Genomic DNA, 17,433 nt, shown 5'->3' with positions numbered 1-17,433 from the left:
GGTAACCAATCATTTCCCTAAGAAGAGTGCTCCTCCACTAGTGCTTTTCCTATCATCAATATTACCTCCCTAATTTGTATTAGTGTAGGCTCTTAGCTCAAACTTTTCACTCCTCTTGTAGTACAAACCAAAGTCATCAGTTCCTTTTAGGTACCTCAGTATTCTCTTTACTACCATCAGATGATTTTCTCTTGAATTTCTAGAAAATCTTGTCACTATTCCAATAGCTAATGAAATGTCTGGTCTACTATGTACAACATACTGCAACTTTCAAATCATTGATCTATATATTATCTAATTTACTTCATCTGACTCATCATTCTTGGATAACTTATGTCCTGTTACCATTGGTGTGCTGACTGGTTTTGAGTCCTCTAATCCAAATTTCTTAAGTATCTCTTTGATGTATTTGGATTGGGTCACAAATATGCCATGCTTCAGTTGATGTACTTGCAAACCAACAAAGAATTTGATTTCTCCAAACATTGACATTTCAAACTCATGTTTCATTTTATCAACAAAATTTAACATCTTTTCCTCCATAAATTATATCACCAACAAAGATTTTAGATATCAAAATATCTTTACCTTTTTTTGCCTTGATATACAAGTTGTTGTTGTTATCTGTTCTCTCAAATCCTATCTTCACAAGATATTTATGCAATCTCTCATACCATGCTCTAGGTGCTTGTTTAAGACCATAGAGTGCTTGTGCAATTGGCAAACCATATCCTTGTTCTTGTCATCAACAAATCCCTCTAGTTCTATGTAAACCTCTTCTTCTAGTATACCATTCAAAAAAGCAGACTTTACATTTATTTGGTAGACTTTAAAACCTTTATAGGCAACATATGCAAGTAATGTTCTGACTCCTTCCATTCTTGCAACAGGGGCAAATATTTCCCCATAATCTAGTCCTTCTTCTTGTGCATAGCTTCTGCAGACTAGTCTACCCTTATTTCTTGTTATCTCACCATTCTCATCAAGTTTTTTCCTAAATACCCATTTGGTACCAATTACATTCTTATCAACTAGTCTAGGAACTAGGGTCTAGGTTTTGTTCTTCTCAATCTAGTCTATCTCCTTTTCCATAGATTTATACCAGTCATCATTTTATAGTGCATCTTTCACTATTTTGGGTTCAATCTTGCTCTTCAGACATGATTCATTTATTAGTCTATTCCTTTTCATTGGTCTTGCATCCTTGTCACCAATGATTTGTTCTGCAGAGAGATGTCTTCTCACATATCTGGATAGTCTAGGTTCTGTTCTTCTTTCCATGTTTGATCTTTCAGCTTCAGAGTCACTATGCACATCTCTTTTTGGTATATCATCATCTCTTTCATGAGTACTGGCTTCTGAGTTAGAATGTGCATTATCTTCATTCTGCAACTTAGCTTTTGAATGTAGCTCGACATTCACTATTTGTGACTCGGTTGATATAGAAATTTTTTGTTGATTTCCAACTTGATTAATAGCATCATCTTCAATAGACATTCCTTCATAAAAGTATACAAAGGATCTGTATTCTTTTGGTTCCTTAGATTCATCAACTTGGACTTCTGCATGCTCATCAAAATTTACATTTTCACTCTCCACAATCTTGTTAGTGTTAGTATTCAAACACTTATTTGCTTTGCTTCTAGTGGAGTATCCAAGGAATATGCCTTCATCACTCTTTACATCAAACGTGACATTTCTACTATCTTTAAGAATATAGCATTTACAACCAAATACTTTGAAATGTTTTACATTAGGTGAGTGACCATACCATAGTTCAAAAGGTGTTGTATTTGTACATTTCTTGACTTGGACTCTATTCAGGGTATAAAGAACAATACTTACAACTTCTCTCTAGTACTTTAGAGCAACACTTTTCTCCATCATCAAGGTTCTGGCACGGTCTATTACTAATCTATTCCTCCTTTCAGCAATGTCATTTTGAGGTTTTCTTGGTGCTGATGTTTTCTTTTTGATACCTTAATCATTGTAGAATATCTCAAATTCCTTTGATGTAAACTCTCCTCCTCTGTCTGACCTTAAGCACTTCAAACTCTTTCCTGTTTCTTTCTCAACTCTAGCTAAATACCACTTAAACATTTGAAATGCATCAAATTTTTTCTTCAAAAACATAGCATTCATCATCCTAGAGTAGTCATCCACAAATAACATTATGTATTTGTCTCCCTAGTAGCTTTGTACTTCTATTGGACCACATAAGTCTATATGGACTAGCTCTAATACTTCTTTGGAAGTGTAAGTTTTGCTTTTGAAACTTGACTTGGTCATCTTTCCTAGTTGATATTATTTGCACTTTGTATTTTCAGGTTTCTTCAGCTTAGGAAAACTTCTTACTTTCTTCTTTTTTCTAATGCTAATCAGATTGTCAAAGTTAACATGACACAGTCTTTTATGCCATAACCAAACATCATCAAGTCTAACAACAAGACAAGTTGCATCTTCGATATCTCGATAAAACAAGTTACTCCTAGTTTGTTCACCTTTTCCTATCAGATTTCCATCAGTGCCATAGATTTTGGCAGTTTTGTTTCCAAATTCTACTTTGCAACCTACATTGCCTAACTATGATACACTCAACAAATTATAGTTCAATCATTCAACATAGTATGCATTATCACATGAGATTTTCTCTATAAGTTTAATGGAACCTTTTCCTTTGATTTGGCATGGAGCATCATTTCCAAATCTAACACTATTTCCATCATATTGAGTAAAGGTAATAAACTTACTTTTATCTCCTGTCATGTGATGTGAGCATCCACTATCTATGATCCACTTGTCATTTTTGTTCACAAAGGTTACCAGTTTTGTTGCTTCATCTTCATCTGATTCATCTTTCATGGCCACATAGACTACTCCATCATCATTCTCATCATAATCTTCTTCAATAATGTAGCATATTTTGTCTTTGTCCTTGTAATCTTTGCTATCATCTTCTCTCTTGTTCTTGTACTTGTTTCCTTCTTTGTAGTTCTTCTTCTGTGTACACCTTGCAACAATATGACATACTTCATTGCAATTAAAGAAAATGATAGGAAACTTACCTTTGAATTTACTTTTGCCTCTATGAAATCTCCTAGCCAATAGTGCTTCCAATTGTTCCACATCTTCCTCATCTGTGTTGCTGTCACTAGATGCATGTTTTCCTTTTCTACTCTTCTTCTTTGATTTCACCTCCTCAGTGTCGTTCAATGTCAGCTTGGCCTTGAAAGTAGATTCAAGATTCTCAGGTCTATAGTTATCAAAATTGGATAGTTCAAATGCAGTAAGTCTTCCCACTATAGCTTCAAAGGTCAATGTGTTTCCTTGTACACACCTTAGCTCTTGGATGGTTGAAACTCTAATAGTATAGATAGAGAGCAAGGTTCTCAAGTATTTTCTATTGACAACCACTTCTTTCATTCTGGCAACATATTGAGCAACATTCTCACCTTCCTCCATTTTCATGTCATCAAACTTTCCTCTAAGGCTTTCTCTTTTTTCTCTTTGAACATTCTGATCTCCTACATAGATGTCTGACATGGCTTTCCACATCTTGAATGTAGTGTCACATCCTTTAATGTCATCAAATTTAGCATAGCTGAGTGCAAAGGCAATCTCTAGCATTACCTGATTGTGTTCCTTCCTTTTGTTCAAATCATCTGCATAGAGGGGTCCAACTGGATCTACATGTTCCACTCCAATTGAAGTTTTTGCATGATCACCTATTGATCCAAGGTGCAGTTTCATTATACTTTGCCATGCAGCGAAGTTATCTTTGTTTAGCTTGGGAACTTCTCTCTTAGACATCTTGATCTTCCTGCTTCTAGTACCTTTAAACTAAATCAGCAGATGGTTCTGATACCAATTGTTAAAAATTCTTTTAGAATAATTGAGAGGGGGTTGAATCGGTTATTCAAGGTCCAAATGTCCAATTCAAACTTTTCATCAAGTAAAGTGTGCGCATCAAACTATTCGTTCATCTAAGCTTTAAACTTTCCTACTTAGCAAGTTACTATAAATCAACATGTAAGCATAACACATGAAGAATCAACACATAACACAGTGATTTACGTGGAAACCCAGTTAGGAAAAAACCACCAATAACATGCTACTCAATTCTCACTCTTCTGAAAGTCGTGCCTTATTAAAGGCTACAGCATACTATTAAATGTGACCTAGTTAAAGGATTTATCCACCTAGTTGGAAGTGGGCCTAGTTAGAGGACTTTAGAACATTCACTTGGAATGACACCCTGTTAAAGGATTTACAAATGGATATTAAACCAACCTAAGTCCATAGGATTTTACCCTAACTAATACAATTGCTAAAGAGTAACAATACGGGCTTTTGACCTGATTATAGCATACAACTTATCTTGCAAATTTCATATCACTCTTCAGCTCATAACATTGCTTGGCTTTCAATCTCCTCAACTTTGACAGCTTGTCCTCCTCTCAAGGTTTGTCTCCTTGAGTCTTCATGCTCAATGTACTAGTGCAATCATCTCTATCTGACCACTTATCAAAGCAGGGTCTCTGTGCTTTATTCTTCCTTCTCCTTGATGTCTTCTCCTTGACACCCTTCAACCACTTCATAATTTGGCACACCAGCAACTATTGCTTCTTGTTCTATGACTCCTTAAATAGAAGTTTGGAATTTCTTTTCCTGCTCGATTCTTCCCTCCTTTAATTTCAGTTTGAATGGATTAAAGTAGGATTCATCGAATCTAACCCACATTTTGTTCCTTCTAGAAACATCTTGAAGAATCCTCTTGAATTCACTCAAAAATGGTTTACATAGAATTATGTGCCACTAGCTTATCATCCTTATCCTCCAACTATTTCACAAAATTCAAGGTAACAACTTTGTCCACTCAGATCTGGAAAATCTTTGACTTTTCAAATAATGCAGCAACTCGACACTTATTTAAATTCGAGTGCTCGGCACATACTGAGTTACTAGGCACCACCTACATTTTATTGATGCTCAGCACCTACTATGGATTCACTTGAAATCCACTAAGTTTTATGTTTTCTCGGCTCCTTCTATATCACTCAACACTTGAACTTCACTCAGCACCTAAAGATTGCTTGGCACCTGAAGTTCACTCAACACACACTAGATTTTGCATTTGCTCGGCTCCAACTGAAAATTTGCTCAGCTTGAACTAGCTTTCTCGGCACTCACTAATGAACTTAGTTAAGCTTTGCAATCAACCTTGTTACAACTTAATCTTCTTAGGTTTCTAAGTGTGGCCAACATTTGTATCTTTCAGTATACTATCAATACCATCATTTTACCATTGTCGTAATTGATCCTTATACTTCATTAGAAAACCATAACTCAACCTTTCCCTTAGGTGCTCTTGTTACATCTTGTTGATTAAATCCTCTTCATCGATTAACTAAGTGATAGTACTTGGATCTTATAAGCAATTGTCATTCCAACAAATAGTAGGTTGGACATCAATGACAAAACAATGATTGAAAACATTCTTTATCAACCAACTTCCTTCTTTGCAACAATCTCCCTCTTTGATTTTCAACAATGATCTTTTCAATCAGATTCCCAACATTTTCTTGGGTTTTCTTGGCATGATGTTGGTCGTGGACCTACACAATCTATTTGGATGTCATTCAGACCATTATTGCACTTTTATGTTACATTAGGATGCATGTTGCATCCATCCTTCTGATTCTATTTTTGATTGAGTGACTTCCTTCTTTGTGTTCTCATCCAATCCTTTTTTTATGATCTTCATGATGGTGGTACACCATACACGAGTACGTGCATGTACATTTGTTGAGTGACTTGCGAGTCCTAATCTTCCTTAGTATTTCCAAAAGCTATGATCATTGGAGTTGGGTTGGGAATATGCATGCCTACAAGCAATCATCATTGGATGAGCATGGGTAGGGTAGGGTAGCATATGGAGGGGGATTCTATCTCGTAGCCTGGTGATCATTGTGCCCAAAGGGTTGGCAGAGGAAGTTGTTAATCAAGTGATAACTAAATAAAATACTAGTTGGTAATGAAACTTCAAATAATGAAAAGATGTGTTGTGCTAGAGCCTTCCATGGAGGAGTTGAATTTGCATCATCCAAGCTTGGGCTTTTGGATGTGAAGTGACTCTCCATGATGTCACCCCCTACTTAGTAGCCCATTGAGTGTCTAACCAGGACTTGTAGTTTATGCATTGTCTATTTCATTGGTTTTAGTCATCATATTGTCTAGCATGAGTGTTAGCCATGGGTAGTTTCTTTATGTGTGTTTGTGCTTGGATCATCATATCCATCAACATAGTGGGAGTGGACCTATGAGTTCCATGTGGTTGGGAGGCCAAGCTACCTATACCACTATTGGGGGACCAATGTACAAAGATGGTCTATTATCCTAGTGTAACCATTGCTAGATGTTTCACTTAGTACTTTGGGTTCCGGAGTATGCTTTCTTGTGATTCATGCTTTCATTGGAATGCTTGTATATCATGTTTAGATGATGTTAGTATTGATGCATGTTTCCTTAGTATGATGTTTAGCATATGTTAGATGATGAGTTCATTTGTAGGACTATCTTATGCTTTACTTCTAACATGTTAGATTTTCTTATGCTTATTTTGTAGTACATTTTAGTAGTGACATCCTCATAAGATAGCACTAATGATCTGGTCGGTAGTTTGGGATGTTACATGCGGGGGATGGCTAGGGCCCACGATGGTCTTATGATGTTATTATGGTTGGGAGGAACTACATACTTAGTTTGGTTGTTCAGTTCATTGCAATGTTGTTTCAGTTTATTGCGATGTTGTTTTAGTACACTTCGATGTTTCCTTCCATACTTTCCCTTCATTGGTTGTTAGATGGATAGATGCAACTTCCATTGTTTAGTATTGTGCTTGAGTGTTTACGCCTCGAATTGTGGATTTGATGCTCCTTGGTGTGGAGGTTCTAAACTCTATAAATTACTCTTTAGTTTGTCCTTAGAATTCTTCCTTGTATTCATGGACAACCATGTGTCAACATGGGGTGATGCTATAAAGTGTCGAATGCCCAATAAAGATATTTCATGTGATCCCTAATTGTATTTCATGTCTCTTAGAGAAATTTTGAGTGATACTTTCTAGTATCACACCCCCTTTGAAGAAGTGGTGTGCGATACTTGTAAAGTATTGCACGCTCTTTAGAGGAGTGTCACCCAAACCCTAAAAGTGTCACCCCCCTTCTTGAGAAAAGTCATGCGATACTAGAAAGTATCACACATGGTTGTTTTAAAGTATTGCCTAGTATTTGCAAAAACATATCCGGGTGGACATCGAGCACTTTTTTAGTTTAACCCAAACTTTTTCTGGAAGTGTTTTGGCTACCCAATTAAGTGCTCTTCAATCCTTTGGTATTGCATTTTGAATTCTGAATGTTTTAATTTGAATTCAGTTATGTGTCTTCTATTGTCAGTCGTTTTGGTCAATAGTGGCATTTGGAGATCCGTTGGTGTTGGGATGTTTGGTTAGTCTTCCATTGCGATCTTTGTGATCCTTGTATGTTGTATGTCGTGTGCATCCATACTTGTTTTAAAAAAATATCTTGGCTTATATTTATCCTTATTCTCGAGGATCTCCAGGTAGGGCATTACAATGACACAATGTAGAATACATCCTTAGCTGTGCTTGATCTCATCATCAATACACAATTTGTACGACCTTTTTCTCTATCTGTTACTCTACCAGTCTTCATAGAAACAATACTATGTTGACATCAATGACAAACACAGTCATGAATGCAACATGTCAATCATGTACACAATCTCTCCAATGCTTAGGATACTCCCCTAAAGGAATACCATCAACATTCATGCTAACAGATTTCTCTATCATTGATTGTATCAGAGTGAGCCTTCTTTAGGTTCGACGACGTCGGGTGGTAGTATTGCTTTTACCATTGAGAAATTGTTTTAACCTCCTATTTTGGTGCTAGATGATCCTTGTAGAAATTGTATTATCTTGTTCGCCATTGGAGTTTTGTTCTATTTTTCTCATCTTTTTCTTGTATCTTTTATCAATGTATTGGGTATATTTAAGGCTTGTGTTTATTCGCAATTTTAACTCTCATTAACACATCTTCTATCATATTTACACATAATTAAAATATGATTTCAAATTAAAAGGACATTTTCAAAATAAGGAGTAATATATGAGTTATATATTATTGCAAAAAAAAAGTTCTTTGCAATGGGTTCAACTTAAATTTTAATTTTAAAATATAATTTATTTTATATTTTATATATTTCATTATTTTCTTTTATAATTTTAATTGTAATTTAATTTTAATGAATTTAAATTGTATAAAGACACATTTACGAGATGTTGTATTTGTACATTGGTGTCTATCTTATACCTTGAGACTTGTGCAATGGATGTGGAGCTATTATGTACCTTATATTATATTAATTGTAATTGAGTTCCTTTATTGTGATGATGTTCTTGACTAGTCATCTACATTATGTGGAGTTATATTTCCATTGTTGTACTCAGTAGATTAATTAATATATGTAATTCTATGTTATGGAACCTTAACATTTCTAATATGTGCTTTGAGTTACATTTATGTACAAGTGTTATCTTATGTTATATTGCTTCCACATTATTTTACAATAATGTTTGTAAAATCTTAAGGAAAAATTATTCTATAAATTTAGTATCATGTTTTAGGTAAATTTCACTTGGGTTTCCTAATGGAGTGTTACATTAACTATGTGCATATATACTAATCCTCCAATTATACAAAACCAAAAATAAATTATGAAGGTTCAAAATCTTTCAAAAGAAAAATAACTTGCAATTATTCCAATTTCCATAGACAACATGAAAAAGAAATATATTAACTACAATATAAGATCAAATAATAACATGAGCTAGCATAATCAATCATATTAATGGAAATATATCATTGCTAGTAAAAAACTTTAGAAAGATCAAATCTTGTATTTCTTAGTCTAATCAAATTGATAAGACCCATCTAAGTAATGTTGTATTAACAAGACAATGTGCTTGGATAAATATACGATTACACACTTTCACATCATATAGTCATACTCATGTAATTACCTTATTTTTGCAACTCTTAAGTCCTCGCTTCAAGATTTGTGATAATAGGAAAATCTTTTGGATATGGTTTCTAACATTTTGTTAGTGATAGTGTTGTTTATTTAGATACTTATTAGGGTTCTCGAAGTTTGTAATATTTTATTAGGATGAGGGATGTATTGCTCATGTCTACAATTGTTTGACCCTCTTTAAGTTTTCTTTTAGAATTTTTGTTAAAATTCTCATTCTTAAATATGTAAAATATTACAAACTAAATGACAGGATATTTCACCCACTTCACATACTTTTTACACTTAAGTATAAAAAATAGTTACCTGAGAAACTCCAAAATAATCTTTTATGATATAATTTACTTTGTTACCTTATTGCCTTTAATATTTTTATGCTGACCTACGTACCAATGTGCTCCCTTTTTAATATATTCTCTCTTTTTAACCCTTAAACTAATTTTATTCTTAAATAAATAGGAATAACAGTAATTCATTTCTATTGTATTTTCAAAAGAAAAGCTTAGCTTCTAATAATACTACCTGCCTCTTTATTTTTGGCTTGAATATTGAAATACATTCCTGAATTCTCTGGAATTTTTCGGTAATATCGTTCGTCTTTAGCTTTCGAGAAAGATGATCGGTGAAAGCCTTAAAGAGCTTCGAAGTTTCGAGAGACACCTCGACGCTCGGTCCTGCTATTTAAAACGCGTGTTGGCGTGAGAAGAAATGTGACAATTCAGAGCGTTACGAAGGACGTTAATTTGATCTGCGACGTTGCTAAATTTTCGTTTTCTACAAAGTTCTTGTGCTATTTCTGTAATTCAGAGCTTCTGCGCCGTTGCCAAATTTTCGTTTTCGACAAAATTCTTGTGCAATTTCTGTAATTCAGAGCTGCATTAGTCGGATACGGCGGATGTCAGTATGGGAGGAGAGGTCGAAACCTTCGCCTTTCAGGCGGAAATCAACCAGCTGCTGAGCCTCATCATTAACACTTTTTACAGCAATAAAGAGATTTTCCTTCGCGAACTTATTAGCAACTCATCTGATGTGAGTATATCATTTTCAAAATCAAGACTCTCAAATTTGTAATCTGGTTTGTTATCGGTTTGATAGAATGAATATTTTCTTTTTCTTGGTTCGAATGCTTCTCTTTTACCTTAGTGTATGATGAGATGAATTGTCTCCTTGCTCGATTGCTTTTGGTGTGATGTATGAATAGCTTCATTTCGGAAATTACTCCGTCATTTGTTATCCTGTTAAAGAAGGTCAAATTAAGGGCTCAGTGCTATTTATCTGCAGTTTTTTCTCCATCCTTTGTAAACTTTGCCGAGTAGAATTTGAAATCACGAGTTTTTTTTGAAACTGAGGGACAATTTACTGGGTACAGGCTCTCGATAAAATTCGTTTCGAGGGTTTGACGGACAAGAGTAAACTGGAAGCGCAGCCGGAGTTGTTTATTAGGATTATACCGGATAGGGCTAACAGAACCTTGAGTATAGTTGATAGCGGAATTGGAATGACGAAAGCAGGTAGATTTTTCTATTTTTCTATTTAATTTTCCGAAATTCCGATGGTGCAGACGAAATTGAAATTAAAATTCTGAAGTTTAATGGCAAACGATTTGTATGACAGATCTTGTGAACAATTTGGGGACGATTGCGAGGTCTGGAACTAAGGAATTCATGGAGGCCCTGCAGGCTGGGGCGGATGTAAGCATGATTGGTCAGTTTGGAGTGGGGTTTTACTCTGCATATCTGGTGGCAGAGAAGGTAATTGTAACCACAAAGCACAACGATGACGAGCAGTACATCTGGGAGTCTCAGGCGGGGGGTTCCTTCACTGTTACCAGGGATGTCAGCGGTGAGCCTTTAGGTAGAGGAACTAAGATCACTCTCTTTTTGAAAGAGGACCAGGTAAAATATTGGTTCATGTTACTAGGGTTTCAAGAGTAGATTACTTGTCATTGTTAGGGTTTTTAGTTTTGACACTGATGAGGATTCTGATCGTGCAGATGGAATATCTTGAAGAGCGGAGGCTAAAGGATTTGATCAAGAAACACTCCGAGTTCATCAACTATCCGATTTATCTGTGGACTGAGAAGACTACAGAGAAGGAGGTCAGTGATGACGAAGAGGAAGAGGAGAAAAAGAAGGAACAGGAGGGCGATATTGAAGAAGTGGAGGAGGATAAGGACAAAGAGAAGAAGAAGAAAAAAGTGAAGGAAGTCTCTCATGAATGGACCCTGGTTAACAAGCAGAAACCAATCTGGATGAGGAAGCCAGAGGAGATTACTAAGGAAGAGTATGCTTCTTTCTACAAGAGCTTGACAAATGACTGGGAAGATCACTTGGCTGTCAAGCATTTCTCTGTTGAAGGGCAATTGGAATTCAAGGCCATTCTGTTTGTTCCAAGGAGGGCCCCGTTTGACCTGTTTGATACCAGGAAGAAGCCCAACAACATCAAGCTCTATGTGAGAAGGGTGTTTATAATGGACAATTGTGAGGAGCTGATTCCTGAGTATTTGGGCTTTGTGAAAGGTGTTGTAGATTCTGACGACCTGCCTCTCAACATCTCTCGAGAATCGCTACAGCAGAACAAGATTCTCAAGGTAATTAGGAAGAACTTGGTGAAGAAATGCATTGAAATGTTCAATGAACTTGCAGAGAACAAGGAAGATTACGCCAAGTTCTATGACGCATTTTCCAAGAATATCAAGTTAGGAATTCATGAGGACAGCCAGAACAGGGCTAAATTAGCTGAACTGCTGAGATATCACTCTACAAAGAGCGGTGATGAGATGACTAGTCTGAAAGACTATGTGACAAGGATGAAAGAGGGGCAGAAGGACATCTATTACATAACCGGTGAGAGCAAGAAAGCTGTAGAGAATTCCCCATTTTTGGAGAGGCTGAAGAAGAAAGGTTATGAAGTTCTGTTCATGGTGGATGCCATCGATGAGTATGCAGTGGGACAGCTGAAGGAATACGATGGAAAGAAATTGGTCTCTGCCACCAAGGAAGGCCTGAAGTTGGAAGACACGGAGGAAGAGAAGAAGAGAAAGGAAGAGAAGAAGGCTGCATTTGAGAGCCTGTGCAAAGTAATAAAGGAAATATTGGGAGACAGGGTAGAGAAGGTAGTGGTATCTGACCGCGTTGTGGAATCACCATGTGTGCTTGTGACAGGGGAATACGGGTGGACTGCAAACATGGAAAGGATAATGAAGGCTCAGGCTCTTCGGGATAGCAGCATGTCGAGCTACATGTCGAGCAAGAAAACAATGGAAATAAATCCAGACAATCCAATAATGGAGGAGCTGAGGAAAAGGGCAGAAGCAGATAAGAATGACAAGTCTGTGAAGGATCTGGTGCTGCTCATCTATGAAACGGCTTTGCTGACATCTGGATTCAGCCTTGAGGATCCCAATACCTTTGCTTCCAGGATACACAGAATGTTGAAGTTGGGCCTCAACATTGATGAGGATCTCTCTGCAGAGCTGGATTCTGACATGCCGCCTCTTGAAGAAGCTGCCGCTCAGGAAGAGAGCAAGATGGAAGAGGTGGACTAAATTCATATTTCATTTTATCTGTAGTAGGGGGAACCGCAGAGGTTATGTAGGTGTAATTTGTGTGAATAGGTGGAGTAGGAGCTGAAATTAGAAAATGGCTAGAATGCTATGCAACAGCAGTAGGTGTAATTTTTGTGATATGAAATTAGAAAAAGGCTAGGGTGTTATGCAACAGCGTGGGCATAGCTATATGCCTTACCCTATGTAATTATCTCTAATTTTTGTATATGAAAAGACATTTACTTGTTTCTCACAGTGGTTCTACTATTTTTGGTTTTAACAGTGATTCTACTTGCATTTCTTTGAGATTATATAGCGTTCAATCTTAAAAGGACTAATGGAATAGCTTTGGATGTGGCTGTGGTTAATAGTGGATTTTCCTAGGTAGTTGCATATGGGCATTGAAACCACCTATTCAATATGCTCTGTATTCTAAATTTGGAAAACGCTACGTGCTGCTCTATATGTATACCATTCCAACCGAGTTCAACAAAATTGTGCACTGTAGAGTATGATATGGTAGAAATCTAATAATACTGAAATGTCTGAATCAAATCTGAGCAATTGCAAAGAAACTTGGACACATTCCTTGACAAAGGGTTGAGCATGGAACAATACTGATATCTAGCTTAATGAAATCTGAGCAATTGTTAGAAAATATTATATCTTGTTTGCAGGGAGTATAGCATGATGTGAAACATTTAAATAATTCTGTAGAAGCTGAATCAAACCTGAGAGTTTCACCATTATTAGTTCTATAGCATTCATTACATTTTTATTTTTAAATTTGTTTGTTCAATTATAATACTTATTTATTCAATTATTTTTGTTCTGTCCTGGGAGTGTAACTTTTTACTTTATTTGTTTGTCCAATCAAAATAATTCATAAAAGCATATTTATTGATTGTTGTTTTGTAGGCTTTTAATTTTTTATACACAAAATGCAATAAATGATTTTAGAGTTACTATTGCATAAAATTTGTATTATTTTCTTCCATCTATAGGAACAAGTGTCATCCTATTATTAGTCCAATTAAAATCGTATTCAATATATTTTTAGATAACCAATCACATTTCTAGATTTCTATAGTTTGTGTTTTTTTTTAAAGTTACACAATTTCTAGATTTCTATAGTTTGTTTATGTTTTCTAAAGTTATACAATTTTAACATATTTTTCAAATTTCAATAATACAATTTATTAAATTTCAATAATACAATTTATTAAATTACAATAATACGATCTATTAAGAGTTGTTTGGCTGTGTCTTAAAAAAATTCAATTTTATTTTAAAAATCAATAAAATTGAGTAATCATTAATGTGAGCAAATTGAGTAAGGTCAATCATTAATATCATTATTAAAATAAAACTGTATTTTTATAGATGTATGTAAAAGAACAACAAATTGCTTGCAAATTTAAGCAACCACAATAATAACTATTGTACTCCCATCTCATCCTCTTTATTCTATGTTAGATGCATTTAGTATATAGAAGGACAAATTGCTTGCAAATTTAAGCAACCACCATAATAGTTTAGGCTCTCAAAACACTGTAAAAGACAAATAGAAAAACCAACAAGTTATATGCTTGTAAATTTTTGAGATAACAGGTAAAGATTAATATTGAGCAAGTATAAAATACTTCTGATTTTTAAATTTACATTGCCAATAACTAATTAAATTTACATTGCCAATAACTAAAGATTTTGAGTTGCTTGATTTCAAGAATAATTATTTCCTTTGATTTTTTTAATCAGACCTTTATTTTTAAACTAACTCTAACTTAGACATGAAATTTTGTTCATTGAATTCTTTTTTGCAGATAATTTTTAAATGGTTAAGACAGTTTTAGCAGCAGGTCAGGTACTTACATTAAGATTGATTCGCTCTCTGTTTTAGACAATAGGAAAAACCTTTGTATTCTTTTTACTTTTGAGTTGGATTTTGTTTAATGCTTCCATATGTAAAACCTAACTTTCTTTTTTTAGTTAACAGTTTTATAAGGTTGGAATTGTGGGGTTTAATGGGTATTTCTCTAGTTCTATTGAGATTATAGAGTAAAAGATGCTTATTATTTTTTCCTCTATAAAAGATGGCTTCAATTGTGACTCATATTCCAATATTCAGATTTTCTGTTTTCGAATTTTTGTGAAGTCTTCTTAAAAATAATTAATCCTTTGGAAAAAAATTTTAAGGATGATTAAGACCAACATCCAATTTTCATTTATTTCCACTACAGACCAGGTTTTTCACTCTTTTTGAAAGAAGATCTTATTTTACATGCTAAGATAACATAGCACTTTAAGATGGATTCTTCTTTAAAATCCATTGGCAATACTCTTAGTTCTGTCTCCAAAACCCAATGCTTTCCCACAGAGTAACTTCATCCACAACGAAGGGTTTCCTGGCAAACGTTATGCAGGTACGAAAAACGATTAGCATACAAAGGGAGAAAACTCAGATTTTTTTCCATAACTAAGAAAATGTTATATAGAAAAAACTATTTTCGTAGTTCGCTCCAAGTGTCTATTTGGAAGTTTCTTCTCCTCTGTTTGTTCCCACTTTTCGTCCCTTAATTCTACTAGATTTGCTGATGCAGTGTCTCTTATTGAGCAGCTCATTGCAACCAAGAAATTCAGAACGCTAAAACTGAAATTGCAAAGTCGTTGAGACAATTTCCTGCACAGCTCTGAAAAATCTAGATTTCTGTCCCAAATTTATTTAGCAGATTTTGAAGGCTCGCTTGCATTTGGTTCAATTGTAACAAACACGGTGTACCAAAACCTAATTATTTTGCTAATCAAGACATTTGCAGCTATCTATAAGAATAGTTATCTTGTGTTCTCATGCCGTTGCTTAAGTGGGTTTTGTGCTTAAATTTAAGCAGTGTTCTCATGGACATTTTAAATTGTCTAACAAGATAATTTAGAATCTTTAGCTATTTTGGTGAAGCAGCTATTATTTAACGATTGAAATTAAGCTAGAGGAAAAGAGGAGGGGCTGAAAATAAGCAGTGGCTGCTTATTGTCAAAAATGCCACATGGCTCAACAAAATAATTTCACTCTCAAGATTTTATTTCTATTTTTTGTCTATAAAACTATTATTCAATTAGTTAATTTACATTTCAAATTTCCTGCTTTTTTTAGCAGCAAAAAATATATTCATGTGGCTGCTAGCTCCACAATTATTTCCTAGAAAAGTTGAGCAGTCACTGCTAGCCAAAATAAGCTAAGCAGTGGCATGGGAACATGCTCTTATATTCCAAATTGACAACGCAGGTAACTATTCAGAAAAATGTAGCTCTGACTATATTAAAATGTGACATGTATGTGCAATAAGGATAGCCAATTGTCCAATTCTCCTTTGCCAATTACTTGTCTTTTAAATTTATATTCAGATTGTAATACATTTTGATATGGAAGGGGAAAAAAATAACATAGATATTAACAATTATTATATTATAGTTTTAATATTTCTAATTGTAACAATTATTATCTATTATTATTGACTCTTAATTGTGAATAAAAATAAAGGTACACACCATACACAAATGTAAAGTTATTACATAGAATTTTGCATTCTATTTAAATCTACAACATCAACCAATTCTTCACCCAAAATTCAGCCAGGTAGGAACTTTGGCACTTGTGCCTCTCGTAAAATATTGAAAATTTTTTATGGAGTAATTTTAATTGTAATACGTAAACACAATCAAGTGTCCATAATTTTTTGGATTCATGAAAACATTGCGAATTTTTTTCAAAAAAATTGTTATTTTCGATCACAAAATAATATATAGATTGTGTTTTCATTTATTTCGAAATTTAGTCAATGATACAATTTGTAGGGAGATGGCATGTCAAATTTTATTTCGAGGAGTTTCAAAAAGAAAATCGGTTTCATCGGTTTATTTCATGAGTATAATCTCATTAAGTTAGGGGCAATATTTTTTGGTAGTCTAATAATGTTTTTATTTATTGTGTTCTTATTTTTGTGTGGGTCTTGTTTTAACCTTTAGTTTTGGTTGGTTTTATTAAAAAGTAATTGAAAAAAAACATAAATGAAGAGAAGGAATAATTGGAGTGATTTGATTGGTTTATTAAGATGAGTGGGTTTGGAATGATTTGATTGGTTTATTAAGAATGTTGGGTGTGGAATGATTTATGAGTTATAACATTTAGTGATGATTATTTTAGTAATGTAACATTTTTACTTTTATTTTTCAAATAAAGAACTACATATTTCATTAATTGTGGAAATCTCCTTTCATCAATGTTATTATTTCTAATTTATTGTGTAATAATTTTTGTTTGAATTTTTATCATTAGTGTTTATTTTCTTTTAGTTTTGATTGTTTTTATTCATATGAAATTATTTAGAAAAATTTATGAGCGTAATATAATTTGAAAAGTTTGTTTTAAATGAAAGCATATTATAAAATGTGTCAAAAATAACATAACAAAAAACTTACCTTTAATGAATTCTATCCGTTCATTTTTAGTTCACTAATATATAATAGTAAACTACTTTATTTATTTATTTTATTTCCTGGTTCATTTTTTAAATTTTGGTAAATTTGATTAATAATAGTATTTTTTTAAAATTTAGTATACAAAAAAAATTTAAAAAATTAAAATTATTATGTTAACGACATCTTGAGAAGCCTTTTTAACAAAGTTTTTATTGATTTCATGAGTGGGTTTGTCTTTATATTGCATTTTTTAATGCTTTTCATTAATTACATCATTTTCACCAAAATGTAATTAGTGAGCT

General features: G+C 34.0%; 1 protein-coding gene across 2 annotated transcripts; it reads left to right on the top strand.

Annotated features, from left to right (window-relative positions):
• The first annotated feature begins 9,646 nt into the window (after positions 1-9,646).
• Positions 9,647-12,911, top strand: LOC149542833 (heat shock protein 90-1). 2 transcript variants are annotated; one of them, XM_089797721.1, is made up of 5 exons: positions 9,647-10,140; positions 10,481-10,622; positions 10,726-11,006; positions 11,105-12,265; positions 12,741-12,911. In XM_089797721.1, the coding sequence occupies exons 1-5, from the start codon at positions 10,015-10,017 to the stop codon at positions 12,741-12,743; spliced, it is 1,713 nt and encodes a 570-aa protein (XP_089653847.1). In that variant the 5' UTR covers positions 9,647-10,014; the 3' UTR covers positions 12,744-12,911. The 2 variants fall into 2 exon arrangements, with proteins under 2 accessions (XP_089653847.1, XP_089653846.1); XM_089797720.1 differs by having other exon boundaries at positions 11,105-12,911.
• The last annotated feature ends 4,522 nt before the right edge of the window (positions 12,912-17,433 follow it).

This window comes from Cupressus sempervirens, chromosome 8, assembly GCF_028749045.1.
Source record: "Cupressus sempervirens isolate cs-2001-9-10 chromosome 8, ASM2874904v1, whole genome shotgun sequence".
NCBI classification, from domain to species: domain Eukaryota; kingdom Viridiplantae; phylum Streptophyta; class Pinopsida; order Cupressales; family Cupressaceae; genus Cupressus; species Cupressus sempervirens.
This window is presented reverse-complemented; position numbering and strand designations above follow the sequence as displayed.

What these genes read in the sequence shown, in the direction of transcription:
- LOC149542833 (XM_089797720.1), top strand. Translation starts at nt 10,015, where the DNA reads ATGGGAGGAGAGGTCGAAACCTTCGCCTTTCAGGCGGAAATCAACCAG. An exon ending in AATTGGAATGACGAAAGCAG is followed by an intron (nt 10,623 to 10,725) that starts GTAGATTTTTCT and finishes TTTGTATGACAG; the next exon opens with ATCTTGTGAACAATTTGGGG. An exon ending in TCTTTTTGAAAGAGGACCAG is followed by an intron (nt 11,007 to 11,104) that starts GTAAAATATTGG and finishes CTGATCGTGCAG; the next exon opens with ATGGAATATCTTGAAGAGCG.